This window comes from Trematomus bernacchii, unplaced genomic scaffold (assembly GCF_902827165.1).
Source record: "Trematomus bernacchii unplaced genomic scaffold, fTreBer1.1, whole genome shotgun sequence".
Taxonomy (NCBI): Eukaryota; Metazoa; Chordata; class Actinopteri; order Perciformes; family Nototheniidae; genus Trematomus; species Trematomus bernacchii.
In genome coordinates, this window is record NW_022987656.1 from 2,718,657 (window position 1) to 2,737,227 (window position 18,571).

General features: G+C 38.2%; 1 protein-coding gene across 1 annotated transcript in view; it reads right to left on the reverse strand.

Annotated features, from left to right (window-relative positions):
• Positions 1-18,571, reverse strand: part of sntg2 (syntrophin, gamma 2) — a 97,813-nt gene that overhangs the window by 28,400 nt on the left and 50,842 nt on the right. Inside the window, exons 11-14 of the mRNA XM_034135163.1 lie at positions 17,139-17,177; positions 16,384-16,500; positions 6,090-6,161; positions 2,350-2,559 (exon numbers count right to left, since the gene is read on the reverse strand). Coding sequence (XP_033991054.1) covers positions 2,350-2,559; positions 6,090-6,161; positions 16,384-16,500; positions 17,139-17,177 — 438 coding nt within the window. The remainder of the gene's footprint in view (positions 1-2,349; positions 2,560-6,089; positions 6,162-16,383; positions 16,501-17,138; positions 17,178-18,571) is intronic.

The window sequence follows — 18,571 nt, forward strand, 5'->3', positions numbered from 1 at the left end:
ATTTCGTCTGTTTCAGTTGAATGTCTCCCTTTCCAATCATGAATACGACAAAATAATATGTTTTGTGCCAAATCCCACCTTCAACTGTCTCCAATAAATACCTAAATCACCCGGTGCCTGAGGCAGCCTTCAAAATAAAAGCATGAACAACTACTTAAAGTACCTCAAATAATGGAAAATACCAAGCGACTATATATTTTAATATAATTATTTAATTGTTACTATTAAATGTTACAAAATTATAAGTAGCCCCAACACCAAGAAAAATAAGGCCAGGACTGTGATATTCCTTAGAGTTCTAGCCTTTTGATGGACAGTTAGAGAACTGCTTAACAATGCACTCTCCACATGAGATGATTGCCTTTACACTTTAAACATATTTTCGTAAGAGGCAATTTAATGGCTCATTGATGTGAGGACTAATTATTTAGGTTAAATACATTGAAAGTAACAAAACATTTATGGAAAACAGCGTTGCCTAGCTTTCAATTTTAAATTCAATTTATTTCTTAATAAGAAATTGAAAGCACAAAGAATCGATGGATATAAAGACTTTGCTTCACATGCAATCACCTCCCCCTGATGAAGCGTTAAATTGGTATGAAGCGGCAGTAGTGATTAGAGTTATAGGATTAGAATGATTTCTTAAAAAAAAAAGAACACTTAGTTAACTAGAGTGTAAGCAACACTATTATTCAGAAGAAATGTTAATCAATGATAAATAAAAGGCTATGAGCAACATAACTATTTTTTTTAATATCCAATCTGCTTCTTTTTCTTCTGAAACCAGAGCCTAGTCTGCTCTGATTGGCTAGCTGGCCGGCTCTGAAAAAACTTCTTCCCACCCCTTTTCCGATGTGTAATTAGGTAGATAATTTGTTTATATATAATTTGTAAGTCAATAATATTGTTGTTTATCAATCTGATACCGCTTAAGTTTGTACAGTATCATAATTCATTTTCATTTTTTATTATTTTTTATATTATTGTTTTACAAGTTCGAAATAAGTCAAATCAAATCAAATCAAAATTAGTCAACCACTTAGAGATGTGTCAGAAATGTCCTGCCCCTTTACCTATCATGTAAAATGTGCTGGAGTGCTAGCCAACAGAATCGCAATGGTTATATTTTAGCCTTTGCCGACCATAAAACCTTTTTAACACAATACAGGAAAGGGAACAATGCGAAAAAGCATAATAGGACCTCTTAAAATAAAAAACGCAGTATTTCTTCCACCTTTTAGAAAAAACAAACCGCAGGTGTGGTAAAAATACTCATTAAGAATGTCAAATAACCTCTGTTTTTACATCAAAAACATATCTCTACTCTCAATGTCACACAGTCTTTATACAGTAAATGCTCTGGGGACCATCTGTCTAAAAACACATTCATTGTTACACAAAAAAAAGGTTTCTCCATTATCTCAGCCGATATTTTAGTATTCGGCCCTCATCCACTTTATATATGAAGTGCAGCCTCAAACTCTCAGGGATAACATATGCCCTCACTGCTCACCACAATTGGCACGGTAATACAGCTTAATATACATTTAAAAAATATTTCACTGTTGAAAAATAAAGAACAAGCTGAACAGCGGCCTTATTTTAGGCAACTAACCAAAAACATGTTCAAAAAACTTTTCATTCCAGACGAGTAAACCGAAAGTAGTTATGCTAACTCATTTCCAGGTTTAGCACTCATTCCTGCAGCACTCTATTGAGTATTCCACAGTTTGCCTTATTTGAAGCAAATGTACCCTTTTTCTTTTGTTTATTTGGACACCAAGGTAATGGTGTTATATCTGTTTAACAGATGTATCTGTTTTTATCAGTTTAATATCTAATGTGTCAACATGAAAAATATAAAGGGCTTGCTCCGTTGACTCCAAATGATCAGGTGTTGCAACCCCTCTAGGAAGCTCAGTCCTAACTGACTTGGCTTGGGAACCAAAGGGTAGCTGGCTCAAGTCCCCAGCCGACCAAGCATGGACGGATAGGTTAAGAGGTACCAGTGCCCTTGTGTGCAGTGTGTGTGACTAATAAAAAATTATTTTAAATCCTCCATTTCCATATTCCATAATAAAATTGCTGTCTGGCTTTATTCACTTAAACATCACATCTCTGCTCATTTAATACACACATTGGGGAGATCTGCAATCTATTGTGTACAGTTTTTTTGTAATTTGTACCATACAAAGGCACACCAATCCAACAAACTTCAAATGTGAAAAGGTGCAGAAGATTTATTGATTGGAGAACTAGTTTCATTTGAGTAAAATTCAACAAATGTAAGAAAGAAAAAAAAACAGGTCAACAAAAAGATTTGACATGTAATATGGAAATACTCACTCGTATTCTCTGCACCTCCAAGAAGACAGCTCTTTGGAAGGACTTCTCCCAGATAGCCAGGTCCGAGGCCAGCTCCACCCTGAAGGTATGGCTCTGTCCGTGGCCGACCAGAATGCTAAAGCACAGAGACTCTCCGTCCTGCTGCTCCGGGGAGTGCTCCAGCCCCAGGTAGAGCCTCGCCTGGAGCCAGCAGTCCTCGGCCATCCACAGCTACAACACAACATTTTAATAATTACATGTTGGGGCAACAATTTTGCTATCTCTTCATTTTTTTTTTTGCGTACTTGTGGTAGGGTGAAGATTCATTTCCTTCCTTCTCTGAAAAATAGATTATACTGGTTTATGTATATATTTTTATAATTTTATATCTTGGTTGGTAGATCATGAGTGGTGCAGGAATAAGTCCCAAAACCCAGAGATAAGTTAGCATTTTACGTTCCCTCAAAGTCAATGTTTCTTGGAACGTGTTTTTGGTTAGATGACTGAAACAAGATCTGTGGCCATCTAAAGCTTAAGAATTTTTCAAGTTTTGTTCTCTGACATAAAAATATGTCAGTAAATACCCAACTGATAAATGTGACAAAGCTTCTATGTGTGTTGAAAACAATTATTGCAAAAAAATGGCCCAATTTGACTACCAAAGGTCATTACTATGAAGGTAGATATGGTGCAAAATGCGAGAGCTTATAAAACCTGATGTGAGCACTTGCAGAAAAAAATCTGAGCATGTGTGCATACATTTACACTTGTATAAAATATCCACGTATCTGTGAACCAAATTTGAAGTCACAGAAGAAAAAAATAAGTTTTGTAGCTTGTAGAAAAAAAATGAACTTAGTGATGAAATGTTCACTTGCAGAAAAAGAATATTTTTTAAAATATATTTTCCATTACAACTGCAACTTGGTAATTACAACCTCTCAAATCAGTCATTACAACTTCACAAATCTGCTCTGTGGCAGTATAAATCGACAAATCTGCGGCCTTGACTTTTGCTACACTTCTTGCGATGAATGTGTCGCTAAAGTAATTTTCACCTGTAGATGTGGGGGGAGGGAGGGGGGTTGGAGCAAAGGGGCGGAGCTATCAGAACGAGGAGGCGCAAGCTCGGGTCAGTCACACACAAGTGACTACTGTTGCCCCTTTCACACGCAGCTCCCGTTCTAGCTCCGTGCTTCGCTCACAACAACAACAATGGGGGACTGCGTCGGGTCGATGATCGTGTTTTAATCATATGAAGCCAGATTAAATTAAATAACGACTTCTCCAACCTTATACTTTTCTCCAGAGTGCCGTGGTTCATTGTTTATTAATGTGTTACAGCGGCATGCACCGACCGCTGTAAAGTATTCACTGTCTAACTGTCACACAAGCAGCTGATAAATATCCCCAATTCCCCATAAGTGAATGTGTGTCAGTCTGAATTGACGCTGTTTGGCATCACAACGCTGTTATTAAAGTTTCTCTGGTATAAAATGGGTGATGTTAGCATAGCAACCGAAGCTAAACTGACTATATTGACTAGGCCACTTGTTGCTTTAACTTGTGGCATAGGCCTAAGCCGTTTTCTACAGGCACATTTTACCGGCATATTTTTCATTATGATTCTACTTGTGATAGTCGGACATGACAACCTGTACAGCCCATGTATTGATTCCATTTGATAGCTGCTATAATACAAAACAAAACGTCTGCCCCCTCCACAATGATCAATAACAGCGAACGGATGGTCAAAGTAAGGTACAAATAAACAAAATCACACGAAGCCTGGTTACTGGTTAGTGTTGCCTGACTTTATAAAGTGTGTGGTTGTGTTCTAATCACTTTGCTCAGCGCTTCTGCTTGTTTCAACTTTTATTTGCCATACTCTCCATAAACTGTTAGTTCAGGTTAATCTCGCTCCGCTCCAACGTAAGCGTGACGTATGCCTCTAGACTGACACTTTTTTCGAGCTTGGTAAGAACCGGTTTTCGGGGAAAAGAGCCGGCTCCGCTGCGGCGTGAACAGGAAAAACCGGTGCTTATCAGGCACAAGCTCCGAACCGGCCCTGGAACCGCGTTGGTGTGAAAGGGGCAACATGCGGGGCCCCGCAGTCATCCGGTTCGACCTGGCATGGCTGTGTGACTGACCCGAGCTTGCGCCTCCTCGTTCTGATAGCTCCGCCCCTTCGCTTCAACCCCCCTTTCTCCCCATGTTCCTCCCCCCACATCTACAGGTGAAAATTACTTTAGCGACACATTCATCGCAAGAAGTGTAGCAAAAGTCAAGGCTACTGTGATTCGTCGATTTATACTGTAGCCTTGACTTTTGCCACAGAGCAGATTCGTGAAGTTGAAATGACTGATTTGAGAGGTTGTAATAACCAAGTTGCAGTTGTAGTGGAAAATATATTTAAAAAAAATATATTTTTCTGCAAGTGAACATTTCATCACTAAGTTCATTATTTTTCTACAAGCTACAACACTTTTTTTTTTCTTCTGTGACTTCAAATTTGGTTCAGAGATAGGTGGATATTTTATACAAGTGTAAATGTATGCACACAAGCTCAGATTTTTTTTCTGTAAGTGCTCACATCAGGTTTTACACGCTCTCGCATTTTGCACCATATCTACCTTCATAATTACGCCTATAGCAGCCTTTAGCGCAGCAGTGGTGATTTGCAGGCATGTGACCGTCATTCATTTGTTTATAGCCTAACGTTAGCTTTAAGCATACAAGTTAGCTGAACACACATGCAAGTATCATACAATTTTGTACTTTTTTGTTGTTGTCCACAGGTCTTACTTATCCTTAATATCCCGAAATCCAATGGAAAATTCCAATTGTTTTTTTGTCGTTGGAGCCCTTGTGATGCTAACTTGCGGGTCAGCTTACACATATTTTCTTCAATGCATCACTCTATTACCTCAGGAATAGAGTGGTGCAGTGATGAGTCCTAAAACCCGGAAGTGAGTTAGCATTTTACCACTACTGGTTTCCTCGTCTCAGAATCAATGGGATTTCTCCATAGGAATTTGAAAAATAGCTGGAAATAAGGTCTGTGGTTGACACAAATTTAAGAGACGGATCACGTTTTGTTCTACGACATTAAATACATCAGCAGTGACCCCACTGGTGATTTTTGAAGAGTTTACGTGAAAAACGATGGTTGTTAACAAGTGGCTGAATAGGACTACAGAAGTTGTCGAGGACGTTGTACGTCATTACACCGAACACGTAAACACTCCCGCTAAGTTTGTTTGTCCTGTTCAGCTTGAAAGCAAGTACCTGCGCTCTTGAAAACTGTTAAAACAAACGCTTCAACTTGTACAATTTTGAATCTGTATTTTTTAATATCGATCTTATGTTGGCGTGACGGTGAAGTCGTGCGACCCTGCTGTAGTTTGTTTATAGCATAACGTTAGCATTTTGCTTCTTGCGATTAGATTTATGATAAGAAAATTATAAAAGTAGGGTAGACATGTGGAAATTATCCGGCTGAACAAAACGTGCATTTATCTAACAGGTTCGTTTTCCACAGACCTTAATTCGAGCTATTTTCCAAAATCCTATGGAGAAATCTCATTGCTTTTTTGTCGAGGGAACCCATGCGCAGCTTACCTCCGGATAAATACGTCATCCCTGCACCACTCTATAGAGAGCCCTGTTTAATAGGCCTCCTTAAAAAACATTTTATCTGATATAAAAGACAGAAATCAGCCATCTATACTTAGATGAAAGCTGAAGTGCTCTTTACATACCTTGTGAACCTTGAAAAGAACCTCATAGAGGTTATATGTCGTTTCAGCTTGTCCCCAGTCAGCAGCATTGATCTGAGGAAAGGAAGATGAAGAGGTGGCATATCAAAACAAGCCTCTTTGCACTTGTTAGCAGCACCTCCTTATCCAAAAACTGAATTTGAAATGAAGGTAGCTCAGATGTGTGAATGACTGCCAGCGAGCAGAGTGGATTCATCCTGTTGCACCTGCTGCACAGGTAGAACATTTACATCAAGAAAATAACAATTGCATTATCCACAAATATCTTCAAACTTCAACTCATCAATAATTCTGAGGTCCACACCAATACAATCAAAAAATTAAGGATATCGTGCTGCAAGGAGCCAAAATATGATGGTCCGTCTAGCAATCAATTACGCAATGTCATTGGAGATCGCTGATCCACATTTATATATAGTGAAATCAAAATCAATACGGGATAAATGTCCTCTCATTCTGATGTTGGACAAGTGGCAGGCAGTAGGCTTAAACTGGGGTTTACTGTGATGATGGACGTTAACCTCATTAGCATCATCATTTAGCTGAGAGGAAGTCCAACAGACGAACGGGTATTGACCGACCGGGGTCCATTGTTTATGCTTTTCGTCCTCTCTGTGGATGGCCTCATATCTCTTCTACTTTCCTTTTTTTTAGAAGTAAGGAAGTAATTAAAAACATAATTCTGGATATTTGTTGTTGTTAAACATGCAATACACTCCACACCAGCTTTTAGAAATCCTAAAACAATTATTTTGCCGCTTGGCGCAGATTCTTTTTTTTGTTTTACCGGAAAGTGGCAAGTGGGCAGTTAGGGTTAGGGTTACATGACTGACATTGTAACACAGAAAAGGAAATTGGTTGATAGTGTGTGGTTACCATTGGCCTTTATAAAATACTATAAAATACAAAAAATACTATCAAATTGACCTTTTAATATCTTGTGGCAATTTATAATTTCCAAATCTAAACCATCATCCTGCCTCTCCACATATTGCAGAGTGAGCATAACCATTTCCATGTATTAACCTTTTAGTAATTGTTTGGAAACTTACATAAAAGTTATGTACGTTTTACAGGGTGATTATTTATTTCACAGTACCCTTTTCACAGACCTGGATGAGATAATCATGTTGTGGTATGAAGGACTTATTAGTAAGGTGCTATGAATATCTCTCGGTTGGAATGAATATAAAATGAAGGCTAAAAGTTTGCATTTAGGACTTGGCATGCTCGCTAACTGAGACCGACAAGAGGCTACTCAGTGGATTATTACCTCCGGGCGTGTTCCATAAAAGCACATGCACTAAATCATTGCAACATATTCAGGTCCTCTCTCCTGCTTGGATATTGGTTACTGCCATATTTCAAACAAAAGCCGGGGGACAGGTCTGGCATTTCACGAGCCACCAGCTGCATAATGCTTTCAGTCCATGGAAACATAATTCTAACAACGCTAAAATACACCCATTATGTTTATTGCGTTCCGTTTTGTATTTGGCTGATGACCCCTCTCACTTACACCTTGTCAACAGGATTTGTTTGTCCTGTTTGAGTGGTCTGTGTCGAGTTAAACAATGCTTTTCATTTTTGGCAACTGCTCTGCATTCTGATAGACTTTAACGCTGCTCACACCTGCTCACATCAGACTATGTTCTGTTTTGTTAAAGCTTTCAGAAACGTTTATTGCCTGTGGAATGTTCAGCTGAAAACAAGAGACATTTCGGGCCAAATAACACTTCATCATATATATATAGTCCATCAGGGCTAGTCCTCAAAGCTAACAAGTGGACTTTACAATGGACTATAGTTTTCTTTTAAATATTTACTTATTCTTCTATCAACTGTTTGAGGCTCATTTCAAGTTCTGTTGCTTTGTTGGAATTAAAGAGGCCAAATTATGCTACTTTTCAGGTTCATATTAGTATTTTGTGCTTTACCCTTTCGTGGAGTGTGTTATATAGGTGTCTGTGCATGTAAATGGTCTGCAAAGGCTAGAATCCCGGGTTCCCTCCAGAGGGAGTTTCTCTCACCCCCCTGCCTGAAAAGCCTCCATTGAACTCCTTTGTTTACTTCTGCGACAGTCAGGGGCGGATCTAGACAAATATTCATGGGGTGGCAAGAGAGTGGCAGGAGATTTTGAGGGGTGGCATCCCCTGGCAGAAGTATATGCTGATTTAATCGCAGTCATATCAATCAATGTTAACTTGGAAAGCCACAATATGAATATTTTAACTCAATAACATTAGGTGACATTATTGTGGCACATCATTAAAGCCTTAAATAGAAATATATAAGGTGGCAGACATAATTTAATGAGTTTTAACTGAACAATAACTGAATGAGTTTGTTTCACTCTTAGACCAGCAGGGGTACCACATCTATGAAGACTGCTGCAATAAGTACATTAATTAACTGTCTCATCAATGTTTGTCTGTATGAATATGATACTATTAACAATCATATTATTCCTATCAGCTGTCAATCACTGTTATGATTCACATATTCATTTATTATTGAATAAACTATATTTTTTGGAGGAGTTAATGATGAATGTTCCCCCTCCTTCAAATTTGAAAGACAAGTAATTAATTATATCACGTATCAAAATTCAAAAGATTCAAACAAACAGTTCAGCACCCCACAACTTTACTGCAAACAGTTACAACCTTGACTTTACATCAGAAAGAACAAACATTAAAGAAGTGACTAACTGCATCAGTTAGGGTTATAAAAAAAACGTGTATTCAGCTAAAACATATACATCGCTGCAGTAAGTTATTATCCAGTGGAAAGTCCTTACCTACTGGCCCAGTGGGCAAATCAAAGTGGTTACTTTTTTTTGGCTGGGCAGTGTAGTTTTACACACCGTCTTATTTGACTTTCTCAGGACTTAAAACTGTTTTTTGGGGGCAGACTCCCACTAAGAAAACAAATATATACACACATACAAGGTCATCATCTCTTAACAGTTTTTTATGCTCACGAGTCATCCGTGAGCAGAGCATCAAGTTGGCATGTCTATCAGTACAGCCAAACTTGACAGTCTCTTCTCTGTCATTGTAGACCGCAAATACCTCATTCCTTCCGTCTACTTGAGTCCGAATGCTTCTCGTTTTGCGCCGTCCCCCGTTCAAATGAAATCGCCGCCAATCATATTTCCACGCTCACACCAGGGCCGGGGGAGGGGTTTCAAGACTCGCGTCTTGTGCTGCATTCACTTGCACTCGGACATTAGATATTTTCTCTCATAAATGTCCGATGAGCCACAACTTTTCTTTCAAAACAAAGATGCCAACTGGGGTGGCAGCTGGGGTTGCAAGGCTATTTTTTAGGGTGGCAGTTGCCACCGCATGCCACCCCGGTAGATCCGCCCCTGGCGACAGTGACATCACTATGTCACACGCTCAAACACATTGTCAAGGCTATGGGGCGGGACATCTCTAAGCAGGTTGACCAATCACAGCAGAGACGGCCAGCTATCCAATCAGAGCAGACTGGGCTCTGGTTTCAGACAGAGGGTGAAAAGAGGTGCTGCAGCACAGGCAGTATGAGAAAAATAAAGAGCTTTTTGAACATTAAAGCATGTCACAGTAGAGGAAAAAATACAAATATGAATGTACGAGCATGACATGTCCTCTTTAATTCCAACAAAAGTTGGAAGCTTTTTGTAGAGAACCGAGAAAAGTCTCTTGCTATCAATGTCCACCATTGATAGCTTTTTCTTTGCTGTGTCATGACCCTAGCAGAGCAAAAGGCAGCCCACCTCCACAACTGGAGAATACATCATTTAAGATGCAATGCATTCGGTCCACAGCGGGCACATGATCCATGTTCACCTACGTTATTCCGATGAAAATAAATATAATATAATATATATATATATATTACGGTGGCCCTGAAGTGCAAGTCAAAACAGCATTTCAGAAAACACAACAGCATTTCAGGAAACACCACAGCATTTCACAAAACACTACAGCATTTTAGAAAACGCTACAGCATTTCAGAAAACACCACAGCATTTCAGAAAACAATACAGCATTTCAGAAAACAATACAGCATTTCAGAAAACAATACAGCATTTCAGAAAACGCTACAGCATTTCAGAAAACGCTACAGCATTTCAGAAAACACCACAGCATTTCAGAAAACAATACAGCATTTCAGAAAACAATACAGCATTTCAGAAAACGCTACAGCATTTCAGAAAACGCTACAGCATTTCAGAAAACACCACAGCATTTCAGAAAACACCACAGCATTTCACAAAACACCACAGCATTTCAGAAAACACCACAGCATTTCAGAAAACACCACAGCATTTCAGAAAACACCACAGCATTTCACAAAACACCACAGCATTTCAGAAAACAATACAGCATTTCAGAAAACGCTACAGCATTTCACAAAACACCACAGGATTTCAGAAAACACCACAGCATTTCAACTTATACGGAAAGGGTATTCCTTTAGGGAGAACACTTCTTGTTTGTGATTGGACAGAGCCAGCCAGAGAAGCACTGCTGTGATTGGTTGTTTTTGCTGCCAGTCAAGAAATTACGCTTCGTGATTGGTCAGCACCAAAATAAACATATTTTACCGTGATTTAATTGTAATACACGTTTCAAAATGATGCCGAAGTAACAACATACTGATACCTGTTAGTAAAAACCATGAAACCCTAATGCTGTGACAAGTCTGCAGACAAGACGGCAGGCGAAAAACATTTTAAAATGCGTGTTTTCTGAATGGAGATCGGATCGATCAGGATAAACTAAGCTGTAGCTGCTCCGTCCAAACTCACAACAATGGCATACAGACATAAATAAAGCAGCGACTGTATTCACCATGACATAGACAGTCTGTGGTTTGTACTTGTTTAACCTTTGTCCAGTTTCTGAACAGATATGAGGAGCTGTGAGCTCTGTGTGCTAACAGCTAACGGCTGATGTTTCGGGACATGTTGCGCTGTCGGGTGCTGACCAATCACGAAGCGTCATTTCTTGACTGGCAGCAAAAACAACCAATCACAGCCGTGCTTCTCTGGCTGGCTCTGTCCAATCACAAACAAGAAGTGTTCTCCCTAAAGGAATACCCTTTCCGTATAAGTTGCTTTGGTGTTTTGTGAAATGCTGTGGCGTTTTGTGAAATGCTGTGGCGTTTTGTGAAATGCTGTGGCGTTTTGTGAAATGCTGTAGTGTTTTGTGAAATGCTATAGTGTTTTGTGAAATGCTATAGTGTTTTCTGAAATGCTGTGGCGTTTTCTGAAATGCTGTGGCGTTTCCTGAAATGCTGTGGCGTTTTCTGAAATGCTGTGGCGTTTCCTGAAATGCTGTAGTGTTTTCTGAATATATATATATATAATAGAATAAATAGTTGTATCATGCCTAAAAGCTGCTGTGTCGTGTATTGCGCTCATGTATGGATGAAAATGTCATACTGTGAACAAACAGCACAGCAGGATTGATTCCCTTTGTTCACTCACCCTGGCAGTCGTGGGAAATATTTTTGAGATAATACTGGACCTTTAATGAATATATATGGGCAAGAAGTACTCCGTTACAAGAACAAATTACTGCATTAAAACTTACTGAAGTAAAAGTACAATAGTAGAAGAAGCAAAATATACCTAAAGTACTGAAAGAAAAGTACTTATGAGTAATGGCCCATTTCAGAATGGATTATGATAAAGCACTGAAAGATGATTATTGATGCATTCATTTACAGCTAATTTGTATTACTTTATGATTTATATTTTATATCAGCTATTTGCTGAATGTATAAAGTAACTAATAAATACAATTAAATAATACAACATTGGTTTCTTAAATGTACTGCAAGAATAAAGTAGCATAAAATAAAAATACTCAAAATACTTCAAGTACAGTACTTGAGTTAATGTACTTTGTTACATTCAACTGCTGAAATATATATAAGAAAACTTAAGATATAAGATATTAAACATTTTTTAAATGCTACACTGAAGTTTAGGTGCCACTGCCAGCGGATCTGCATTACAGCGTTACATTTTAAATTAATTCAGGTAACATACTATGTCTTTCAACCCAAAAAGGATTTAATTAAAGTTTGTGTCAGTGAAAAATACTAAGTATCTCATTGTTAAAAACCTGCATGCTTAAAGGCTTTTCCACCTCTGGCAAGAGCACCAATTGTGAGGTCGTCTCTGAAAACATTTTGAATCCAAACTAGTCAAATCTAAAAGGAATGAATACTGAAAATATAATATTGTCCATCATCGGCTAGAGTTAAAGAATATAAGTAGTGCCATCGGCATGTAAACTCATTAATACAAAAAGTCTTTAAATGTTTCATACATGTGTCACATGTGTAACCACATTTAATAATTAAGGCTGTGACATCCTAGAGGGCATTCATTACTGTGACTGTTGCTATTTTGATAATGCGCTGCATCTTACACTGTGCAATACTCTGGCGTGCTCTGGCATTAATAAAAGTTATTCATTTATACTGTTCATTTCAACCTACATTCTTATTAACACTGTAGTTATTTATTTACTGTGCATTTAAACTTGCGTTTGTATTCATATTATAGTTATTAATTTATATTAAACATGTCAAACTTATATATATTTATTATAACGGTTCTAGTTTTTTCATGCAACTCATTTAATCATGAATCCTATTTTTTCAGCATTTTTTATCACAATATAAATACAAGTATTATTATGTAATATGTATATATATATAATATATATTTATTTAAGATATTTTTTTTCCCTGTTTTAACATATTTGTATCATTGTAGTATAGTTGAGATATTTTTACCGTTTTATATTTTTATTTTTATCTGTTTTTGTTTGTTATTTTTAACATAACCCAATTTCCCCCGGGTATCAATAAATTATTCCTGATCTTGCACCTACTGTACTGCATCAGCATTGTCGCAGTGGGATACACTGTTTTAAATGTCAGCAAGGACAAAATGCATATGCAACAAAAAGTGTGATTGGCTGAAACAGTGAGTAACATCAGGTTGTGATAAAACGATCATTAGCTAATTATACTAGAGCTGTATGGTGTCACAACAACAATCGCAGTACAGACAGTCTAACTAAACAAAGATCCGCTATTATTATGAAGATGTGATTATGATACCTTCAACCTGATAAGAGTGAATAGAGTTTAGCTGGAAGTATAAACCTGCAATCTAGCAGGGGTTTTCCAATAGTATCAAACATCTGAATTCATCACCAGTAACTGCACGCCTGTCTTCCCTTGTGCAATAAACTGAAACATACTGTATATTACAGATGCTGCACACTTGCTTCAAACACATAGACCATGCAGCACAGTGGGGAACCATCACAGATCAGTGAGCAGCAGCATGAAATCTGACTTATTTCAAAAACAATTTCAAAAAGGCATGAACACAATCTCATAGATGAGAGCAGGGGCGCCGTAAGGGGGTGAAAAGTTAGGACGATTCTAAGGGCTGACAGCGGCCCAAACAATTTTAGAACATTAAGAAAAAAATGTTTAAGTAACCTTTCATCATTCATCAATAATTAACATTAATAGAACGTTATATTGATAATGTACTCACTAAACTTACGATTCATTTAACTTATTTTCTTCCAAAAGTGAATTATCCAAAGCCTCTGTACACCCCCTTCTATTTACATGTAATGGTTTGGTCTTGCCTCCAAAGCGGTGCGGCACCAGACATGGTCTCAACGACTAACAAAGTCAGGCTTTCAAAATAGAAAAGAAAGGAGAGAAAGACAAGAGAGAGGGACTAAAGGGCGACAGTATGTCCCCCAGTTTTTCAAAAGAAAAGGTGGGTGTGGTCCATGAGTGGTGGAAATTAGACTGTTAGCTAAGCGTAGTCCATTGTAAATAATAATTGTAATGTTTTTTTTTACTAAACTGACATTAAGTACTGTTAATATCTATTCAGAGGTTTTTCATTTCAATGCTCTTTTAGCTGACATTTAACAAATGCAGGTACATTTTTAGCAGCTATTCATACTAAATCAGTTGTCCCTCCCCCTGGTGCCAGGACCAACAGATCCATCTTTAGGCTCAGCAGCCCTGTCTCCCCATAATGCTGAACCTGAACCAGCTTTTCTCCCAACTGAAGGAGGTGAGCAGCATTGTGTTGAATGACATGCCACTTAACATATCTGAAGGGAGACTGGAATACAACATATATATATATATATCAAAACAAAAAGCTAACATCTAATTTCAATTATACATTTCAAACACAGTATTTTTCCACATATTTAAAGGACACCTATCATGCTATATTTAAATTATATATTGTAGGGCCATACCTATATAAAGTATATTTATACGTTTCTGTTTTCAAAATACCAAACAGATCATGCATTTTAGCCATGCCTCATTTCGCTCTATTTGCTGTTCTCCAGCCCTGTTTTTGCAGCGGGCTGATTCTGTGAGCTGCAGCTGACCACGCCCCCCTGCAGGAGAGGGGAGCCGTGCTCTGATCAAGTCAGAGGGGGAGAAAAATAGATCTCCGTCCTCCGTGTTTTATTATATAGAGTCGTTATTCATTTGTTTTAAAGCTCAATAAATAACAAAGAAGACCTTTGACCGGCGCTTTTCTAATTTTGTCCGGAAGATTTAAACTTTAACGGACATCTTGACCGGCGAAAGAAAACCTAACTGAAACTATGCCGCACAGTCCCCTCGTTCCTTGGAAGAGGCGGAGAGGTGGGTGTTTGTCATCTGCTGGTGGACTAACCGGAGAGAATTGCAGTGCTTGCCTCGACGGGGAGGGATTGCATACAGCAGCGGGAGCAAACGCTTGCCTCGGGGAGGGAGAAAAAAAAGCCACAGCGGAGAATAAACAGAAGGGTAACCATAGCAACCATGCGCGAGAAGTCTTCTTCGCTGCTTTTGTGGCAGACTACAGCGCCACTTACAGGCCTGGCATATGTACTACAGCGTCTCCAGCGCTTTCGAGCGGCAATGGCCGGCCGTGGCCCAACCCCACATTCCCCTGATAGGTGGAGAGTTGGCCCAATAGCCGTAGCGCCACTTTCCTGACGTCAGGACAGTGTTCAAATCTGGATCAGTTTGTATCAGATCCGTTGCAGCCCCCTTTTTTTTTAAATTTGGGTATGGAGGAAAATAGAGAGGGTTGTGTTTTCTGACACTTGGTGAGTTCCCTGGAACACCGGGGACACATATTCATGTATAAAAGACGTACAAAAGTGCATTTTGCATGATAGGTTCCCTTTAAGTTATATTTATTTGGATTTAAGCATTCATGTTGAGAATGTTCCATTCAAAAACGTTATTATTAAAAAGGCGTTTACACCATAAAAGATGACTATTGAGATCTATTGTCAGGAATGTTAGTCTTATATCAAATAGTGAATTCTACTGCAGCAGAATGTTGCAAGTCTGCACAGTGTTGTATTTTCACAGCTCAGTGTCAGTAAATATTGTGCAGTTAGTATTGGACTACAAGATAGATGCAAGCCTGTACAGGTAGAGTTATTTAAAGCATAAATGAGTCGGTTGGGTTCTGGAGGTGTGGTTACAGCAATTGTGCTTGGTTGGCGTGGCCTGTGCCTGGTGGTGGGGCCCAATGTGATATATTTTCATGGGGCCCAAAATCCCTGGCGGCGCCCCTGGATGAGAGTATACTACATACTGTATGTCCCTTCCCTGTGGTCAGAACATGTCAAAGAATATATTGAAAAATCCATGAATACCACAATCGAATGTTAGCAAGAGGGTTACAGTAAACTAGCTAATATCTGTAACCAGACGGATAAACAATGGCTTCTAAAATTGGCCAAAAGCTAGCTAGAAAGCACTAGCTGCAGCAAGCTGGCTTTTGTTGATGAGCAACATAACTATGTTCCTGATTGGCCACACGATTTGAGCCGCTAATGGCTAATTAGCTATTTGTTATTAATATTTTATGCTAGTAAATTGGAAAAGACATTGGAATTCTGCATTTACCACCAGTCAAATAAGTGGGGCTGCTTTTACCCAAAAAAGGGCAGGTCATGATGAAATGGCAGAGTACATTACATTACTTATCCAAAGTGACTTACAATAAGTACCTAAAAAGTGCTCAGATGTGTTTTTCTCATCCATGCTAAGCTAAGTAAACAGTTTTGATCATGTGCACCTGTTTGAGTGTTTTTGTGTGTGATAGGCTTCATGTTTGGAGAAAACATTTCAAATTAGCTTATTATCAGATCTGAATGAGAAATTAAAAGTGTAAAATACTGGAAAATGACAGTAGAGTAATTACCGGGGGGCTTCTGAAGATGTAAAAATATGGTCCTCTCAGTGCCAGGAACTTGAAAGCTGAGGTTCTACCAGCGGCGCTACCCTCAGGGCTTTCACACGCCCAGCCCATGTGAACAACCTGCAAAGGATGACATTTGCATGTTTAGAATTGTATTTAAAGAAAAATACATACACAACAGGTATTTTCTTGCTCAATCAACAAACCAGGTTAAGAGTGTGTGTACATTCAGAGATGTTGAGTTAAAGAACTATAGTGCAGTGGTGCTGCAGTCCCAGCTGTTTGCAATAGTTTACCCTTTTTTCTACCTCAGATTGACTTGGGGAGGTTTGTATCTGTATCTTTACTGAATGCACTGTACTGCTTCATTAGCTACACCTTCTAGATCTTGTGATGCATAATGCACATTCTCTTCCTGTCTCCTTCCCTCCCATCTGAATGGTAAATAGGAGTTTCAAAATGTTTCCAAAGTGCTTCTCGGCTTGTTGATGAAACCGGAGCTGGAGCGCTTCGATTGTACACAGATTAAGTGATTCTTTACACCTGTTTAACATTTCCTCTATAAAATGTCCTGGCTGTGAGGGATGTCCATTAAACTTTTAAGTAAAGGTTTGATTCTGGGCTCTCACAGCCTTTTCTGTCTGTATCTGTAAAGGCACTATCAAATAATAGTATACTTAGTTTTAACTGCTATCAGTGATATAATGTGACTTTTGTAATGAAATACAGTATGGTTTCCAAAATATGCGTCAGCATACCTGATCATCTGAAGAGCAGTATTTGTTGATAATCTTTATCTGTGAGATAAAAAAAATATACAGTTAGAAGAAGCTGTTATATATATTATTACAAAAGTTATCCTCACCCCAAAAAACACCTCAAAATAGTATTGTTGAGAAAGCCTTGAAATAGTCATATCACATATTGTCCACCCCTATTATATATTTTTGCTGCTGCTTGACAAAACCTGATATTTTAGGAAACTGTTTTGAATTGTTCTGCCAAAAAAAGTGCATATTCATGTTTTTTCAGTATTTTCAAATGTACAACTTGAGGTCTAAGAAGACAAATAACTGAATTTGTATATAGATGTGTTATTACCAAATTCAAGTATTTCTGGACTTATTGGATCATATTGCACATTTCTGCACTAAACTTTTTATCATAAAAAAAACTATTACATTTTAATACAAATATATATTAGATCAGTATTTTCTAAAGTAGTTTCTTCACATTTGTATCATCATATAATAATTATTGTTTCTATTTAACACATTTCTTATTTTTCTTATTCTTTCTATTCAATAATACTAGTGATTTGAGTTAATATTATGCACCAATTCACAAAAACAAATTCCTTCTATGTGAAGTCTTACTTGGCATTGAACTGGATTCAGGTTACTTGAGAAGGCAGAAAAAAACTTAAACACATCTACTATTAATTGAATTAAATTAAATGTGATAATTCCATTACAAAATAAGACAATTATTATTTGACGACATTACCTTGGTCTGTGTAGACTTCTTGCTAATAATCTAAACCTCACAGTAATTATTGCTGGCAAAAGAAATAATGTAGTTTATTGTTTTGTCTAACCTTTTTTTGATTTGAAGGTTCAAATGTACTAACAAGAGGATGTCACACATGTTTAATGCAATCTGAAAACCACGTTTAGGCTCCAAGAAGGTATAAAGTTAGGAGCCTCTGAAACGTTGACTTCTTACTATGTATTTTGATGCTGATCAAAAATGTTGCAAAGCATTTTAATACTGAGGGACCCCTGCTGTCAGCATATCCTGCTCAGCATGACGCCTGCTGCTGTCTCGCCTCAGTTACAAAGTGAAGGTAAATTCTCACCTGAAGAACTGTTACATAATTAGCCACTAACAAGCAGCCGATTAGTCTCGTCTCTCTAAAAGAACATCAAACAGCATCGAGCGGTCTTCCAGATGACAGTCCTTCACATTAAAAACACACGTGGGACCCCGAGGGTGTCGCCGAGTCTATTTAAAGGTTTAAGGTCATTAAAACAAAAGTTCTGCTCCATCCGAAAGCAGGCGCACAATTACATCCTGATTGGCCATTTAGCAATCACACTCCACGTCCGTAATTAGGTGATGCAGGCAGGAATTAATCACACTTTTTTTTCTGTTAACGGCAGCTGCGCAATCGACATACAGTACGTCTGTG